The following is an 18,617-nucleotide window of genomic DNA, read 5'->3' on the forward strand; positions in this document are numbered from 1 at the left end:
CAAAATCAAGGTCTGGATTATTTTCACAAATTATGAATGTCAATGCACCTTTCCAAAGGGATTAGTGTTCATTCATTGCTGTAAAATCTTGAATTGTATTTTTATTTAATCTATTTTCTCCTTATTGACTATCTTCAACAAGGTAAGCAGCAAGACTTAAATGTATGATTTCGTGGTAACAATCCATGCAAATATAAACAAAGCTCATATTCATTGTGCTTTCAAAAAGAGTCGTAGGAATCGATGGGTTAAAAAATCTATTTCATTTCCATATTTCTCCTATCTGTGAGGCGTCAACCCGGCCTTACTTGGGTATAAGTGAAATTTACATGATAACACACCCACGATTTCAAAACGCGAGGAAGACGCTGAGGCAAACTATGAGATCAATGAGCGCACAAAAAATATGTTTTTCTCTCGCTTGATCTCGTCGTGTGTTTCAAAGCATGAGACCATCAAGTTTTATCTATTCTTCATGTTGTTGATACTTGTTTTCGCATGGTTCAATCCTACTCAAGAGATCCATGCTCAACAACGACAACTACCTCTCATCAAAACCGCGTCAACTTCTTCTGGCTCAACACCTCTTTACTTGACCAATTTACCAGCAACAATGATTGGAATGAATGTCACCGCGTTATGCGTTCACAATAACACTCTCCTTTTGACAGATATCAACAAGGATTTACAAGGCGTTCGAGCGATTGTCAATGGACTGGTACAACCCTTTACAACCTCCTACGAAACTGTATCCAGTGAAGTTTCATCCTATCTTCAGTATGGAATGTATTGCATGCCTACGGACGCTTCTTACATTTATCGATCAGATCCTGATACCAAAGAAATTAGAAGATATTCATCGAAAGGTGGTTCATCCATTGTTTTGGCCTCTGAAGTTCATGGATTGAAAGCCCCTATGGGTATCGCTTATTTGAGTGGAGGTTTAATCATTGCAGATCAGAAGGCTCATGTCATTTGGAGGTTTGATCTTTCCACATTGGTGTTAACAAGAATTGCAGGATCAGCCATGGTATTTGGATTCAATGGAGATTTTGGTCCAGCGTTAAATTCCTTACTCCATTCACCGCAAAGTGTCGCTGTGACCTATTCACTGACGGATCTTCTTGTGGCAGATTCAGGAAATCATCGTTTACGTAAAATTAACCTCAGTAGTGGAAATATTACCACCGTTGCTGGTAATGGCACCTACGGATTTGGTGGAGATGGTGGATTAGCTGTGAATGCTCTCTTTAGAAATCCATCTTCGGTAACAGTTTGTCCATGTGGAAGAATTTTTATTGCAGATCGAGAGAATCATCGAATTCGAGTCATTGCTACCAATGGAGTTATTTCAACCTATGCAGGAAATGGAATTGCTGGATTCAATGGAGATGATGGCCCAGCAACAAGTGCTTCCCTGAATTACCCAACGACCATACACTACGATGGAGTGAATGGAGTGTTGTACATGGTCGACCAAGGTAATTATCGAGTGAGAAAAGTCATGGATTCCACACGAATGATTTCTACGATTGCTGGAAATGGTCTTGGAAGACACTACGGAGAAGGATTATCACCACTCAATATTCAATTCAATCAACCTCAAGGAATTGCCATCTCATCCACTTCAAACAATGGTGAAATAATCATTTCAGACACGTTCAATCAACGAATTAGAAAATATGGAATGAGTGGAAATCCAATGACGACACTCACTGTGGCTGGAACATCAACTGCAGGCTATAATGGAGATTCCATTCTTGCAATGAATGCGAACTTGAACGGACCAAGATATGTAGCGGTTGATCCTAATAATGGAGATTTGATTGTTGCAGATTCCTTAAATCACAGAATTCGTCCAGTATCCAAAGTGTCAGGTGTCATCACTACGATAGCAGGAGTAAGCGGACAAGCAGGGTTTGCTGGAGATGGAGGATTGGCTAATTCTACAAATTGCAGACTTGCTTTTCCAATAGCAGTTGCAGTGAATTCAAAGAGTGAAACATTCATTTCTGATTATGGTAATAATCGTGTGAGAAAAATTGATGAACGTGGAATTATTACAACCATCGATGCTGCTCTTGATGGACCAAAAGGTCTTGCCGTCACTTCCAACGATGATCTCATTATTGCAGACACTTTAAACCATAGAATTAAGCGTGTGACTAAAGCAGGCCTTGTTAGCATTGTGGCTGGAAATGGAACTGCTGGATATGTTGGTGAGGGAAGTTCTATTAAGGGAGTAGATGCTGCTGTTGCGTTATTCGATACTCCCGTTGATGTTGCTGTTGCTTCCAACGACGATATTTTAGTGGCTGATCAGGGAAATGGATTGATCAGAAGAATTTCGTCATTCCAAACTGTGTACGACGTTTTCGGTCAGTGTCCTACTTGTGGAGCAAATTGCAGTGTTTCCTCTCCTAAACTGAATAATCTGAAAGCAGTGAAGTATTTCAATGGAAAGATATTCTATTTGGATGAGAATACTGTTTACAAGCTTGACATCACATGTCCAACGTATTATGGTCTAGATTTGACAGGAACATTTTGTCGACCTTTGGTGTGTCAAAATTTGTTTGCAACGGATACAGCCAATGTTTGCAGTGGAAATGGACAGTGTATTGCAGATAATGTATGTTCTTGCAACAATGGATTCTTTGGTCAGAAATGTGAATTGAAATTGTGTCAAGGAGTTCCCATACCTTTTAAAACCACTTGTCAAATCACAACTCCAGTAGAAACACGAACGGAAACCATTCCTGTCACAAATCTCAACTCAAAGAACGTTTCTTTCAGTACAGCTCCAAACGTTCAAGTTAGTTTTCCTTCCAACTTTGTGTCACAGCTCTCTTCCTCATTGAAAAATACCACGGAACAAGTCGAAGTGGTTTCCTCAGTGTTTACACCAAATTCAGAAGTTGGAAATGTTGGCCATGCTGTCACACTTTCACTCTATGATAAGACAGATGGTTCTCAAATATATGTTCAAAAATTAAGCACTCCGATTGACATTTACTTTTACAATTTAACGCTGCAATCGAATGACATTTCATTGTTCAACTTTTCATGCATGTACTTGGAAGAAACGAGTTTAACTTGGAAATCTGATGGAATTGAAAGTGTCATTCTTTCACAACGCAATGATTCTATCAGGATTAGTTTTTCAATTATTTGCAGAACTTCACATTTAACATCTTTTGCGGTCATTGATTTCAATTACAAAAAAGCATCATCTGGCAATGACAAGAAGGTTGAATTACCCACTGATACTGCAACCATTATTGGACTTGCTGTTGGAATTGGTGGAGGAGGACTGTTAATTTTGTTGGTCCTTTCCATGATTGCAGTCATTACATGTATTTGTTGTTATCAAAAAAGAGTGAGGCAGGAAATTAGGAAGATTGATTGTCAAACTTCAAAAAAATAGCAATAACATTCCCTTTGCGATCATAGAACAGTGTAGCCCCATTCGGATCACCACAAATCTCGTTCTTTTCCTTTACATTTCATCACTATTTCTTTTTTTGTAAAATATTAAAATTACGATCGACATGATGATCAAAACCATTCCGAACCATAAACATTCCCTCGTTGCTTGTCTTTTTCATTATTTCTCGTCATCATCATGGAACTCGAATCGGATGATTCTATCGGCTGTGAATAGTGGCCCAATCTCTACACGAAATTATCACTCGAAATCATCTTCTTCTCGTACTACTTCATCGCTTCAACAACATCAACACTCGATGGAAGAATATTTTCATTTGGGTCATCTCTTGTGTGATCAACATATTAAGGTATGTATCAATTTAATTTCAATTTTTAATTTAATTATTTAATGATTAAATAACTTTTTAATATGATCATTCACGAATCGATCTAAATACAATTATCCTCCTTCGAATCTAACAAAAAACATACGTAGGCCAATGAACATTCCATTGCTCTCAATTATTTCACAGAACATGGTAAATTCCAATACACCTATCAACAACTCAGCGATTGGAGTTTGAAATTTGGTGAATTTTTAAAATCCTTGAAATTGCAACGACAAGAACGAGTCGCAGTCTTTCTTCCCAAATGTCCAGAACAAATGATTGCTGGCCTCGCTATTTGGAGAAATGCATTCACCTATGTTCCATTATTTACTGCTTTTGGACCTGATGCTGTGAAACATCGAGTGTTTGATTCGCAAGCACGTGTCATTATTACTGATGAAAATCATGTTGTGAAATTGGAACCTATTTGGAAGGAATTGAGAGAATTGGGAATTAAGGTGATTGTGGCTGAGAGAGGAGTTTCTGAAGTTCATTCGTTTCGACATGAAGGAGAATATTCATTGCCAACTTCATTGAATCGAGCAAATCCTGAGGAGATTAAATTTTGGAAAGATGCCATACTTTCAAGTAGTTTTGATATCATTTCAAGACATGATGAATCGTATCGTGTGAAAAGTGGAGAAGGAATGAGAGTTGATGATGTCATGGTTTTATTGTATACTTCAGGAACGACTGGAAAGAGTAAGTAGTATTATTACATCACCTTTATGATGATGACATTGAGTGTTTTCTCATGTTTTGAAGGTAAGGTAAGATTCATACTCTGTGTGAAATGTTGTTAAAAAGTAACATGTTAACCATATATATACTTGCAATGATAGGGAGTTCCTGTAACAACCAAGAGTTTAGCTGCCTTTGAAACTTATATGAAATATGGTCTTCATGTGGAAGAGAATGACGTCTTTTTAAATTTAGCAGACAGTGGATGGGCCTATGGTTTATATTACAATGTCCTTGGTCTTCAATTACTTGGTATGTTTAACATTCTATGTTAGAATCCATCCATTGGTATGATTGAATTTTTTAAATCATCATCACAAATTAATCATCACAAATTTTCACAACAATCAATTTCTATAATACTTCTCCATGATCTTCTCACAACAATAGGAAAACCCACTTACTTTGTGAATCGACCTTTCAAACCAAGTACGGTCTATGAAATTTTACAAAATGAAAAGATTACTAATTTTGCAGCTGCACCTACTGCGTATCGAGCCATGAAGGCAGAAGGACTTGAACTTGCTCGTAACTATAAATTTTATATTAAGAAGGCAAGGTAAGATTTTGAAATTCAATGTTCTCAAATTAACCTGTGAAACACATTTTGTAAAACATTTTCAAATGACAATAGCTCTGCTGGAGAACCTTTGAATCCTGAAGTTGTACGATTTTTCGAAGAAATTTGGAATACTCGTATTCAAAGTCACTATGGACAGACCGAACATGGAATGTTAATTAATAATCATCATCATCCAGAGTATGCCACTACGAATGTATCTGAAACTACGACTATTGGAACTCCAATGCCAGGATTTACTTTGACTCTATTAGACGATTCGTTTAAGGAAATTACTGAGCCATACGTCACCGGTCATTTAGTGATTGACATTAATAATTCACCTTCGAGATTTTTCACTGGTTATTGGAATCAACCTGAAAAAACACGAGAAAAGATGGTTCAATCTCCATCCTATCCAGATGGACGATATTTTGAAATGACAGGTGACACTGCTTACAGAGACAACAATGGACACTACTTCTTTAGTGGAAGAAGTGATGACATTATCACATCATGTGGTTATAGAATTGGTCCTAAAGAAGTCGAAGATTGCCTTATTGAACATCCTGCTGTTCGTGAGAGTGGAGTGGTTGGAAAACAGGATGAATTGAGAGGTGAAATGGTTGTTGCGTTTGTAGTACTGAGACCTGGATACTCTCCTAGCAAAGAATTAGAAGCTGAATTGTGTGAATTTGTTAAAAAGAAGCTCTCGGCTCATCAATATCCAAGAGAAATTTATTTTGAGGAACAATTACCAGCCACAGAAGCAGGTAAAATCAGAAGAAATGTTTTACGTGAGAAAGCAAATCAACATGTATCCAAGAAATATTGAAAATTTTATTGTACACCCATTTCAAAACTTAAATATCATGGAAATAAATCATGGACAATCTCAGCAGAATGTCATTGTTGTAGTCCCATTGCAGAATGGTTTCAATCCATTCTCTTGGAATTTGTTGTAAGCCATAGATGGCTCCAGCAATTTGACCTACCACAGCGGCAACACTGTCGCTGTCACCTCTCATATTTGCCGTCAACAAAATGGCATCTGTAAAGTTATCTGTGTAATAAATGTTATGAAGAGCCATCGCCATAGCATCCATCGCGTAGGATCCACAATAACCAGGATCTTTTTGAACTCGGTCCTCACAAAATTTGTAATTGACATCCAACCAATTCCAATTGCGACCAGTAGCGTCATTGTTTTCAACCTGACTTTTGACTAAACAATTCACACTTGGAAGTGTGCTGACAAACTCTCCGTCGCGTAAAGAGTCGAAAATTTGTTGCTTGACCTGCTGTGGGCTGTGTGTGACCTCAGCCTTAACTGCTTTCACAACAATAAAAGTTAATAATCGACAGAGTTCTGCTGCTTCTTCTCCCTGATGCGTTGTTTTGCTGTGCTTGTAAGCCATTTTCATGACTTTTTCCAAAGGCTCTGTGGAGTGACTGGAAATGTATTTAAAACAAACCACTGCAACGGGTGAATTCCTCATAAGGCTACCATTTCCTGAAGTATTTGAATCTCCAGCAAGAGTCACTTCATTGTTTGAATTTTTCATAAACTCAAGCAAACTTTGTTTGATATTTCCACCAAGACCACATGAACTACCAGCACCAGGATTGGTTTCATCTTTTCCAAATGCATTATTATAACCAAAGTACCACCAATTTAAAAATCGAAGTCTCATGTCTTGGCCCTTAAAATCAAAATCAAACTCCAGCAATGATTCATCTTTTTGACACGCTCGTTCATAAATTTCATCAAGAACTTTAGTCACAAATGTGTCCAAAACACACAATGCCATTGAAGAATCATCCGTGTATTGTCCTGGTTTCAATCCAAATCGATTGTAGTTTGGATTTGTCCAAACCTTCACATCACTCATGGAAGTCAATTCAAAAAACTCTGGATCGTTTTTCCAAGCTTTGTCAACAAGCATGTCGTTTTCGTGAAGTACATGTCGAGGAAATCGACAGGCTGAAAATTCAAACGGAGATCCCATTGCATCACCAATCATTAATCCTAAAAAGCACGCAAATGCACGACTTTCTTCGATTCTAGAACCATTCTCTTGAGGCTCGAAAAGCGCAAACACGCGTTCCTTTGCCTGCTTTTTACATTGCTCCAATTTTTGTTCTAGTATTGAGCGTGTTATTTCTGTATGGTCTTGTGGATTGTTCATTTCTTGAAGAATTTTCATTTCCAAAATTTTACTTAATTTTTCATTATGATCAAGATTCAAAATGGAATATTGATTCATCGAGTTCGGAAGAAAATTACGGGCTTGTTGAGAAATAAAAGTGGTTCCCTCGGAGAGAGACAAACATTTTTGAATATCAGAGGGCGAGAGTTTGGTTCGGGTTTCATGATTATTATTGTTACTGTGATTGGTGGTATTCTTTGCTGGTTGTTGGTGGCTGGCGGTGGATGTTCGTTGCCCCATTTTTTGCTCGTATCAGAAAATAAAACCATCTTGGACAAGTAAGGGTTCAACTAGACAATTTTGTCGCAACAAATTTAAGCGATTTCAGAACTATTCTGTCCATCCACATAAATTACTGATGCTGTCATCCTTATTCTTGTTGTTGATTGTTAGAAAAAGAATGTTTCCAATAAGATTAATATCCTTGCCAGAAAGCTGATCAGCCATTCCTGTTATAATTTTGATAACCTGCTCCGACCAGTTTGTAAGTACGTTAAGGAATCCTCTCTTTCAAACAGTGGGTGTTGCATTTGATAAATTTGCCGTTCTTTCTCATTAGAGGTATCTCCTTCAGCTGATATGAGTAGTGGGTCTTGAGGGAGAGGTTTTGCTTGTTTCAAGAGAGCCTCTTCTTGTTTTTGTATGTCAAAGTTTTTCATGAAAAAGTCAATCCATGGCTCCGAGTTGTTGGTAAGCTGCGCTCGCATGAGGACATACCTTTTAGCACCTTACACCTTACACTTTAGTGCCGTTTGCAATGGCACGTAGTCCCAAAAAGGAGATACAAATAGCACTTAACACTGGAGTGCCAAATGCAAACAGCACCTGACACTTGAGTGCCGAGTGTCATCAGCACCTGTATATTTTTTAATTTATTTAAATATTATTTTGAAATTACAAACCTCCGTCTTCACGGTTGTGAGCAACGGGCCTCAAAATTCTCTTCACTACACAATCATCATCGAGTATCACGAACGCAATTTTTGGACAATTCGTCTGACAACGACAATACCAAATGATCATCTACGAAATTTAGTTTATGGAGGGAAGAATAGACTCACGCTCATTTTCTAAGGTGAAGCGTTGTGAGGCAGTGGTTCAAATAATGTTCCACCGTTCAGCACCTGTTTTCTGAGTTGATGTTGCGCCATACAACACGGCGTTGAAAGAGATTGAGATGAAGTTGTCGAACAGGATGTCAGAGCTTGCTGAATGAACTTGAGAGACGATTTATGTTGAGGAAAAACACTTGCAGTACAGGAAAACATTTTCATTTGGTTCAACAGGGGAGTGAAACTTGCCAGCTTTTCTTCATAGTGACATGTACTTTTGTTCAATTGTTACAAAAACGGTGAGAAGAACAAGAGAATGGTGCTCAACACTGTTGTTGGCTGATGTAATCGAATTTGAGTGATTTGGGAATGACGGTAACAGCAAAAGTCAAGCTGAAGCAATCAGAAGGGTACAATTAAGGGAACTGGAATCACTTTTTGTTTCGTAGTCATACTTCTTAACGGCTGAGTCTATCATCGTGAATGAAAGGAACATATCATCTTTTGTGCCTCCTAACTCCTTTCATACGAAGGTCCAAGCTAACATACGTAAGGAAAGTAGATGCATGAGATTAAATCATGCTTTTTTTTTTGTTTGATAGATTCGTTATTGACCTTTTTATATGAACACGAAGTAGAATGGTTAGGTTCACAAACTAGTACCTCCATTTCAATCAACATCCATTTCGCACCTTACACTCAAGTGTCAAATACAAATAGCACCTTACACTCAAGTGTCAAATACAAATCACACTTCATTCATTTGGCACTCAAGTGTCAAATGCAAACAGCACTGACACTAAGTGTAAGGTGTAAGGTGCCAAAATATAACAACTCCGCTCGCATGGTATTATTCAGTCGAGAAAAGTTCTTGGCCTTGCGATTGTACAACAATTCCAATATGAATTGTAGCTCCTTATTTCTGATGTCTTTGACAATTCTGGCTTCGATTTCTTGCTTATCTTGTAGGGAGGTTTCCAAGTATGCGTCAAGCTCTTTGAAACCTTTTTCGTATCTTTCGTGGTGTAGACATAAATTTTTGTACTAGTTCTCAAGTGAAATAAACTTACAATATTTCGCCAAGCTTTTTCACAGATAAGGTAGACGATGTATTTTCTTCCTTTGGTATTTGCTCTGCTTGTTGTTTTGAAGGCTCTGACGTTATCATCTCTCTTCTACGTTGCTCGACAAATCTTGTATTAATTAAGTTTTCGTCTTCTTGTTCTTGTTTGAGCTTGGGATTTTCAAGGTTACCACTGGATTCAAATTGACGAATAATCTGAGCAGTAACAGGATGATCATTCTTTGATTCATAAATATCGATATTGTCCAATAATGTACTAGGTGGACTGTCGAGTAAATTCCTTGTCAACTCAGCCATTAATGAGTGAACTGTATCGATTGCGTTCTTATATTCCAAAAATTCATTTTCTTTTTGCTTTTTGGCTTCTTCTTGTTTTCTTTGTTCCAATTCTTCTGACTCTTTCAGAACTCGTTCACGTTCTTTCTGTTGAAATTCCCTTTCGAGACGGGAAGCTTCCTCCATTCGTGCCTTCTTCTCAAGTAAAGGCTTTTCTTTGTAATATTTGCGAACAGCATCAAGTTTAATTTCCTCTATAGTATCTACGAGGCGTCGGATTTGTTGATCGGCCAATAGTTGTGCCTGTTGCTCAACTTGCTTTTTAATTTCTTGCTCTTTCCTCTCATCTTCATGCCCTCTCACTAGATAGAATAATTCAAGAGGAATTTCATCAATAGCTTTTTTCCATTCGGGATCAATGAATGAGCTTGTCCCGATACTCATGGCATCAGTTGCGTTGTTTAAATGAGTAGGATCCGCTTGATTCATTTTCAAACCATTGATGAAATCATTTTTTGCAAAAAGTATTGTAAAAAAATGATGCTTCCCTCCCGTAATGTTGCTGCTGATTCCGAAGGAGGACAAACACTTGTTATTTTAATGGATCTTGGAATACACGATCATGGTAGGGATCCCAAAATCAAGCATCAAAATAATGTTGAGGATGATCGTCATTTTGGAAGTAGTCATGGGACAGGTCTATTCCAAAAATTATGTATAAAGATGAGAAGTAAAAAACGGAAGGGATTTTCTTCTCAATTTGAATTAATCGGTACCATCAAAAAAGAATCAGTGATACCTTATTCTATGGTGTTATCATATCAATATAATTGTATTCTTGTTGGAAATCGGAATTATGATTCGCCTTCTGTTGAAGTATTTGATTTGGAGACTAAACAACACATTAAATCATGTGAAGTACACGTCACTCCGTATTATTTGAAAATTGAAAAGCTCAATAATGAAGAAGAATATTTAATTTGCGTACACTACTCACATATAACGAAATACAAATTGCGCGACATTGTTGATAACCAACACTCATCTCAAAGTACTCCTAAATATTTGTGGGATACAGAAATTGCTTACATCAGCTCTGCAGCTGTAGATTATCATCAAACAGACTCTTCTAAAAATATAATTTTCACTTGTAAAGACTGCTATATTGTTAAGGTGAACTCATTGACTGGAGAAGAATTATCACCCATTAATGTCCGTAATTGTACATTCTCAAGCGAGTTGTATTGCTTGGAATTGCTGCCAAATAGAAATATTATTGTATTTTGCAAAGATAGATTTTTTACCTTAAAAGAGCAAGCCAATGGATCATGGATTTCAATTCATGAGTTTGGTCAAAATTGCTCTATTTCGTCCATTGTAGATTTTGTTTATGATGAAATCACACACAATACCATTGTTTGTTGTTACAGTCCCAGATCCATCATGGTTTTTAATGAATTTGGAGAGGCCGTAACGAAACATGCGGTGACCTCTCCCATGGCCTGCTGTTTACATCAAGTAACGGGTGAACTCTTTGTGGCGGATGATCATGACCAAACTGTCATGATTTTCAAGTAACCAAGTTGTCAAATAAATATGTGGTTGCAGCAGTTCGCTTAACATTGCTCAAAAAAATTTATTGAGGTATATGTACACCGAATCCAGTTGGGATTCTAACTAAGGACACAAGGTCCTTAGTCTTCAATCTTGTCAGAGTAGTAGTATTTGTGACATCTGCCAACGAAGAGGGCTAACAGTACTTGGATTTCAGGCCAATTCCTTTCAACAGCTGGGACGTGCGTTTCTCAAAAAAATGAAGCGAAAATTCGTTGAAAAGTCGAAAGCATCTTCTGCGCAATTCAAACCTTTTCGGAACGATGATGAATCTCCAAAAGCAAAGAAGATAAAAACGTACGGAATTAAATCTTTTCATACAAAGATTAATAGACTCATTGATACATTGGATGGGGATGATGAGACTCAATTAATTATTTTCATCAACAATTGTGTCAAATATTTGGGAGAAGATACACGTGATTTAGAAACAGGTGAATGCACGATTTGTCTGGATATGGATATCATTCAAGATAAACTCTCTGCATTGATTCCAAGATTATCAAATCTTTTAACCAAAGATTTCATCCGCACCCATTCCGAAATATTGTTTGGAGCTGTAATTGAGCAAACTGACGATAATAGATCTATATTGAAATGCAAAACTCGGTTACCAACATTCTTCCTTCAACATGAAAAAACAAAAGAAATTAGTAATAATTCCAAACTTGAAAGTTATATGAATGAATTAATTGTAACCAATTTACTGTCCTATATTGGAATGATTAATCTGTACACTGGAAAGGCTTGCAGGTCCATTGGACAAGCTATTTCATGTATGAACTTTTTCAAAAAGTCAAAGTCCGAATTTACAAAGCATGTCCACAAACTACTTCAAGAAGATTATTCATCTAAATTTATTGTAGAAACTAATGACGAAGGGAAAATTATTTCAGTTTGGAATAAGAAGGTACATGATGTGATAATCGATGAAAATAACGTTCCTATGACAAGCATGCAAAATGGAGATCTTTTAAATCATTTCAATCACGTGAGCTATAGTGACTGTTTATGTATAACATGCCATTTACGAGATTTGGATGAGAAGTTATGGCAATTATTCATGGACAAAGAGCACAAGATTGTTCCATTCATCATTGATACTGAATGGAATGGCAATGACAAGAATGATATGGGATGTCGGGTTTTGCAAATTGCCACGTCCAAAGTATGCATGGTGATACTTGTGGACTTTGACGAAAAACCACCAGAATTTCTTACAAACTTTTTGTTTGACAATTCTTTCAAGAAAATAGGATTTGGTTTATGCACTGATATGGTTAAATTGAATAATTGGCTAATCCGTCATGATATTACACCTCTAGACACTAATTTTCGAACAGATATTCATGAAACAACAAATGGATTTATTGAGGGAGATCCTTTCAGTATGGGTCTTCACAAGCTCACCTTATTTTGTGGACATAGTTCTCGCTCATCCGTCTTTAACAGCAACCTCAAATATCCCGACTATAAGTGGAGTGCACAAGATTTGTTACCATGGACTCCAAAAGGAAATAAGCGTTTAGAATATGCAGCTCTTGACGTATTGACAGGTTATCATTTGTTTGAGAGCATTTCTAGTCCATTGAATCATCTCTTCTCCTTAAAACTCAAAATGGAGCATTGGAGCCAAGATCAAGCTCGTTCTCAACGTGTCTTCAACTCATTGACCACATATTTGAAATCTGCTCGTGCATCCTCTTGGTATCGCTCATACTCCACATTGAAACATGGCATTCGTATAGCTCTGCATAAGAATATTCGTTGATGAGTATTTTTGAACAGGTTGATCGTCATTTGAAGGTTTCTTCCTTCGTCTTGGTAAAAACAAAAAAAAAATCAAAAAAAAATCAAAAAAAAATCAAAAAAAAAATGAAAAAACTGGTTTGGACATCCATTCACGAACCACCACCTCTGAAAGATGACTGGAAAGAATATGTTGCTCATCCATCTAAATTAATTCGATCAGATGATAATACATTGAATACACCGGAGTCCAATATCATGATATTACAAATTTCCTTTTCTCATAATGTAAAAAGAAAAATCAAATTTATGATTTATGTGTCTTCTAAAACAAACGTGGACCCAACGAAAAGCCGTTCGTGGTTTAGAAATGCAGAATGTTTAGAATTGTTGGGTAGAGATGAACGATTGTTTTTTCAACAATGTAGCAAATTGGATTGCCTCTCAAAATTTCCATATTATGGAGACTTTCATGTCAAAATGCGAAACGGCGAAGAGACCGGCTTTGCCATTAACAGTGAGCGATGGGAGAAATTTCCATCAAAATTTAGATTTATTTGCATACCATATGAATCAGTCAATGGTAAAAAACACATTCTTGAGGAATATATTACCATCACACAAGATGATATTGAGCGGCCAAAACATTCACTTCAGCAAGTTGGTCTTCAGAGTAAGAAAAATCCTTCTATTGACATGTATCTCATGATGAACGTTCTTAGATATCATTATGAAAATGGGTCTCCACACGACAAAAAAGCTATTGAAGAATGTTTTGTGAATGCTCTCAGTTTAGAAACCTTAGAAAAGTGTCACAAGGGATTTCTTGAAGATTTACAGGAAATAGAGGAAGATCAACAGTGATCCTGGAGAATAATAGTGCACATTTTTTTTACGTGAAACAAAGCCAGCCGACACAAACTTGTCATGCAATCAAGAAAGAAACATTTGGAGCACGCGTGAGAGGTTAGCGAAGTGAGGCGAGCCATTCATCTCCTAATACCTTTGTATTGGTCCAACCAGAAACACCTCCAAACAAAATATATTCTCCACTGGAATAAGATTTCTGAATGAAAGCAGCCCCCAATCTTCCTGGTGGAGATGAATTTCCTTGAGTTGGGATTACTGTCCATTGAGAAGTGATAACATTGAACGAATACATGTCATTAGTACCAAGACCATTCAGCAATTCACCACCGAATACATAAAAATTGTTAGAAAATTGGGTTGTCTTGAATAAATTATGTCCACTTCTTGAAGGTGGCCAAATGGCAGAGTTTTGTTTTTCAATCTGCTTCCACTGCTTTCGTAGTAAATCAAATTGCCACAATTCATCGTTGTTTGCACTTTCATTTGCTGAGATTTTTACATAACCACCAAACGCAAAGAGAGATGAATCGGTCGGATTGAAAATAATTGGGGTGTACATTCTTGGTGGAATTGTTACTGGTCCATTTGGTTCAATTTCAGTGAATGTACCATTGTTAAATAAATGGAGCTGGTTATAGAAATTATTGTTCTTGTCACTACCACCAAAGATAACAATGAAACTATTTCCAATACAGATAGCCGAGTGACCAAATCTTGATGCAATTTTTGCTTGATCTTCATCTTTTCCTCTATTTACAATACTCCACTTTCTTAAAGACAAGTTAAATTTCCACACATCACCACTCACGCTTCCACCAGTGCTCTTTCCTCCAAACACATAAAAATCTCCCAAACAAAACACTGCAGCAGCATCCCTTAATGCCGGTGGCCACAAATCATCATTATTTTCTTTTACAATTTTTGTCCATTTCAAATGTTGATGCTCTAAAATCCAAAAATCATTCATGATACTCCAACTAGAATTCACTCCACCGAAAAGAAACGACAATGAATAATCCGGAGTTGATGCATACGCAAAATCAAATCTCGGAGAAGGAATTTCTTGTTGCATATTGATTAATTTCCATTCCACTCCATAAGCCAATGTTGGAAGCCTTGGCGTACTTGTTCGATATTTATGTTCCATATTCCTATTTACAAATTTTCTTGTTCTCAAATATTTTCCGTTCACAACATGTGATATTCCGATCCAATGACCACAAATGATTGAACACACAAGGGAGAGCCAAAGTAATAACAATAATTGAAAGGTTAAACAACTTTCTCTCCTCACCACACCAATCATTTTTTTCAATTTTTTTTAAAATCCATCTCGAAAAAAAAAATCAAATCAGATTTTCATAACCAATCCGAGTATTTATTTACAACAAACTCAAGATGATCATGGAGTGGTTGTAACATCCATTGCAGATGGAGTGCTACAGGTATGTGTGCTGCTTACTTTTGAAATGGTACAAGGTGCAGAGCGAGATCTTGCCCGATGAGAACTCAATGGTGGTTTAAAATAATAAAAGATGAGATTGTTGCATTGATTTCGTTTTCCTTCACTATAGGTATGAAATTGCCAAAATGATTCTTTGGAAAATGCATTGGAATTTGAAATATGACCTCTGTAATAGACATTGGAACTCGTTGAAGAAGTTGTAGAAGAAACACTCGTTCTGTTCTTTTCTTTCTGTGTGTGGGTGGGTGGAATCTTTTTGGAAGGATTCATTGAGGTCATGGAATTGGTCCTTGCCTTTTTCTTCTTACAAATCTTTTGGACAGGATGCAGGTTGATGTTGGTGTTGTTCATGGCATGTTGAGGATGATTCGAAGAACTTGTCGCGTGCACCTTGTCGGTACAGTTCAAGCTGTCTCTTTCCTTTTTTAGACATGTAACGCTTTTCGTTATTCCCGGCTGTGAACTCGTTGGTGTTGCGTTTGAATTTCTAACAACCTGATCATGATGCAATACTGGATGAGAAATAACAGATGTTGTTTGGGAGCGATCATAGGAACGCACCACATATGGATGAGAAACAACGTGTTCATGGACGCTTGCGTTGCATCCTAAATGGTTGGAATTGAAATATTTGAAAAATCGATTTTCAATATCTTGTAATTCCTTCACTAAAGGATAATTGTAAATGAGGAAAGGAGTCTCCAACAACTAATGAATGAGTAGGAGGAGATGGTTGTTTTCCCATACGTTCTTGGTTATGAACGATAGAGTTCAATAATGAAGGAGAATGATCATGGTGTTGGGAAATATGGGAGAATGATGATGACGAATGATTTGAATGAGATGGTTGTCGTTCTAAATGATCAACGACGAATGGAGTATTAGATGAAAGAGAGGGTTGATGCAGAGGTTGGTTTTGATGAAGGTTGTTACAAGAGTGTTGTTGGCTTAAAATCATTTCGCAAAGCTGATCAAAGTGTGAGAGATTGGATGTTGTTTGACAAGTGGCATCTTGTGATGCGAATGAAACCAATGGTGAGATGTGATGGAGAGCGCTATCCTGATCATCATCATCAACACGATTATTACCATCGAGTTCAAAAGATGCAAAATGAGGAGTGACATTTGTCTTGAGAAAATCTTCGAAAGTAAGCGGATAATTGGTGGATTGCATTTCGAGGGTTTTTTTAAGATTGAAGAAGGTATTGATCTTAGAATCTTATATTGTAACGGATATTTAAACAACAATTCGTGTTGCAATAGTTGTATTTTAAATATTTTCAAACTGACAGATGGATATAAAAGGTACAAGTGTTAACATTCAACACGATGAGTTCTCAACAATTCTTAAAAAACTCAAACATTACCATTCCAACCGAAATGGTGTGTTGTGTTATAAAAGAGTCGTCACGTGTTGTCGTCATCGGTCTGACCTTATGAAACTTGAAAATCAAAACTTGTTGAACATTTCCATCTCGAACAAATATTTCATACATGTCTCTGTGGTTGCCATGTTCTGTTTTCAAATAACGTGTTGTTGATCTCAACCTTAGCCCGAGCGAACGAAAAAGTGGGACCAAAGCTATAAATGTTTTCAAATCTACGGTAAAGAGGAAAGATTCATGTAATTTCAAACCTTAATTTCCCAGTGACAACAACCACGACCACGACCACGACTACAACAATAAGAACGCATCCACCAATGAAGTGCATTTTCAGTGAAATGCCAAATCTTAACAGATTTCCAAATTCGTCCAAAAGTACTTGGTCATTTTTAGCAAATACCCATTTCGATAAATGATCATCTTTGAAAATTCACACGTATAAGGTGCTGCCACTTTGATTTAAATCATGATCAACACAAATTTTCACACCACACAAAAAATTACAAATAACCAACTCTTCAATATACGTTGAACAAAAACCATCAACAAAATGGAAAAGACTCAATTCGGTTCCTCCACAGAAAGAAAGGATTTGACCAACGTCAAGGAACAATATGGTTACAACGACTTGAAAGTTCTCATTGTTGGTGCCTCTGGTCATTTAGGTTCTTGCATTACCAAATTCTTGTGTGAGAATCATCAAAATGATGTCAAACTCTCTTTATTGTGTCCTGAAGAAAGTCGAAACAAGATTTCATTGTGGGAAAAGAAACTCTCTGGTGACATTCTCACATTCGATGTATTGAATGGCAATATGGATGATTTGTGTCAAATGCTCAAAGATTTCACATTGGTCTTGAATTGCATGAATTTCTTTGATCCCAATGAAGAGTTGACTGCTGAAAAGAATTTGATTAATTGTTGTGTGAAAGCAGGTGTTCGATTCTACATTCCATCTGACTTTTCCATTGATTTTAGAAACATTACTGACGTGAATGATTTACCTCGAATTCAAGTTCGTCAACAAGTCCATCAACTCTTGAATCAAAGTTCATTGAATTGGGTGAGCATTCTGTGTGGAATTTTCATTGAAAAGTTACTCTTTGAAGATTGCAAACTCATTAATCGTGAAAAGAATGAAATGAATTTCTATGGTACTGGCAATGAAGAGTTTGAAGTGTGTTCCTATGATGATGTTGCCAAATTTGTGAGCGAATTGATTGCAAGAAGAGAATTTGAAAAATTCAAAAATCAATTCTTGTGCATTTACACGGAAAAGATTACATTTAGAGAATTGGGAAGTTGGTTACGAGATATTTGGGGTCATGATTTAAAGATTACTAATTTGGGATCATTGGATGATTTAAATAAGAGATTGCGCGAAGTCAAGAATACAGACATGACTCTGTATTATTATTTGCAATACATGAAAGTGATTTTGATGAATCAGGGACGATTGAAGGAATTGGATAATCAGGTGTGGCCAACCATTACAAAGACGAGTGTGAAGAATGTAGTGAGACAGTGGACTTCACAAGCTCAAGGAATTGCTATTTAGATCCATCTTCTTCATCATCGGAAAATTGCTGCTATTATTTAGATGTTTGTTGCATGAATCGTCGGAAACAATGGAGTGTGTGAATTTGTCATCAAAGATCTTGATGAACAATAAATTTGTGTGTCTCGTGTGATGTAACATGTTTTCGTGAGAGTCGTATGTTGATGTTGTACGTAATAATTTCATTGATTTTGTTTTTTCGTAGTGTTTTTACCATATTAACCGTCACTTGTCAA

The 18,617-nt window shown here is 36.8% G+C and overlaps 10 protein-coding genes across 10 annotated transcripts; 6 read left to right on the forward strand and 4 right to left on the reverse strand.

Moving 5' to 3' along the window:
• Positions 1–406: 406 nt before the first annotated feature.
• Positions 407–3,427, forward strand: C9374_013475 (uncharacterized protein; the record flags this gene model as incomplete). The annotated part of the gene is made up of 1 exon (XM_044689355.1): positions 407–3,427. One exon carries the CDS (start codon positions 407–409, stop codon positions 3,425–3,427), a length of 3,021 nt encoding a protein of 1,006 aa, XP_044553884.1.
• A 214-nt stretch (positions 3,428–3,641) lies between these two features.
• C9374_013476 (uncharacterized protein) lies at positions 3,642–5,953 on the forward strand (the record flags this gene model as incomplete). The annotated part of the gene is made up of 6 exons (XM_044689356.1): positions 3,642–3,797; positions 3,926–4,520; positions 4,584–4,588; positions 4,661–4,811; positions 4,950–5,118; positions 5,194–5,953. 6 exons carry the CDS (start codon positions 3,642–3,644, stop codon positions 5,951–5,953), a joined length of 1,836 nt encoding a protein of 611 aa, XP_044553885.1.
• A 28-nt stretch (positions 5,954–5,981) lies between these two features.
• C9374_013477 (uncharacterized protein) lies at positions 5,982–7,568 on the reverse strand (the record flags this gene model as incomplete). Its single annotated transcript, XM_044689357.1, has 1 exon — positions 5,982–7,568. One exon carries the CDS (start codon positions 7,566–7,568, stop codon positions 5,982–5,984), a length of 1,587 nt encoding a protein of 528 aa, XP_044553886.1.
• A 1,589-nt stretch (positions 7,569–9,157) lies between these two features.
• Positions 9,158–10,229, reverse strand: C9374_013478 (uncharacterized protein; the record flags this gene model as incomplete). Its single annotated transcript, XM_044689359.1, has 2 exons — positions 9,158–9,395; positions 9,451–10,229. 2 exons carry the CDS (start codon positions 10,227–10,229, stop codon positions 9,158–9,160), a joined length of 1,017 nt encoding a protein of 338 aa, XP_044553887.1.
• A 48-nt stretch (positions 10,230–10,277) lies between these two features.
• C9374_013479 (uncharacterized protein) lies at positions 10,278–11,318 on the forward strand (the record flags this gene model as incomplete). Its single annotated transcript, XM_044689360.1, has 1 exon — positions 10,278–11,318. The coding sequence occupies one exon, from the start codon at positions 10,278–10,280 to the stop codon at positions 11,316–11,318; it is 1,041 nt and encodes a 346-aa protein (XP_044553888.1).
• A 235-nt stretch (positions 11,319–11,553) lies between these two features.
• Positions 11,554–13,125, forward strand: C9374_013480 (uncharacterized protein; the record flags this gene model as incomplete). The annotated part of the gene is made up of 1 exon (XM_044689361.1): positions 11,554–13,125. The coding sequence occupies one exon, from the start codon at positions 11,554–11,556 to the stop codon at positions 13,123–13,125; it is 1,572 nt and encodes a 523-aa protein (XP_044553889.1).
• A 104-nt stretch (positions 13,126–13,229) lies between these two features.
• Positions 13,230–13,967, forward strand: C9374_013481 (uncharacterized protein; the record flags this gene model as incomplete). Its single annotated transcript, XM_044689362.1, has 1 exon — positions 13,230–13,967. One exon carries the CDS (start codon positions 13,230–13,232, stop codon positions 13,965–13,967), a length of 738 nt encoding a protein of 245 aa, XP_044553890.1.
• Positions 13,968–14,070: 103 nt separating this feature from the next.
• C9374_013482 (uncharacterized protein) lies at positions 14,071–15,279 on the reverse strand (the record flags this gene model as incomplete). The annotated part of the gene is made up of 1 exon (XM_044689363.1): positions 14,071–15,279. One exon carries the CDS (start codon positions 15,277–15,279, stop codon positions 14,071–14,073), a length of 1,209 nt encoding a protein of 402 aa, XP_044553891.1.
• A 96-nt stretch (positions 15,280–15,375) lies between these two features.
• Positions 15,376–16,612, reverse strand: C9374_013483 (uncharacterized protein; the record flags this gene model as incomplete). The annotated part of the gene is made up of 2 exons (XM_044689364.1): positions 15,376–16,106; positions 16,186–16,612. The coding sequence occupies 2 exons, from the start codon at positions 16,610–16,612 to the stop codon at positions 15,376–15,378; spliced, it is 1,158 nt and encodes a 385-aa protein (XP_044553892.1).
• A 761-nt stretch (positions 16,613–17,373) lies between these two features.
• Positions 17,374–18,381, forward strand: C9374_013484 (uncharacterized protein; the record flags this gene model as incomplete). Its single annotated transcript, XM_044689365.1, has 1 exon — positions 17,374–18,381. One exon carries the CDS (start codon positions 17,374–17,376, stop codon positions 18,379–18,381), a length of 1,008 nt encoding a protein of 335 aa, XP_044553893.1.
• Between the last annotated feature and the right edge of the window lie 236 nt (positions 18,382–18,617).

This window comes from Naegleria lovaniensis, assembly GCF_003324165.1.
Source record: "Naegleria lovaniensis strain ATCC 30569 chromosome Unknown tig006, whole genome shotgun sequence".
NCBI classification, from domain to species: domain Eukaryota; phylum Heterolobosea; class Eutetramitea; order Acrasida; family Naegleriidae; genus Naegleria; species Naegleria lovaniensis.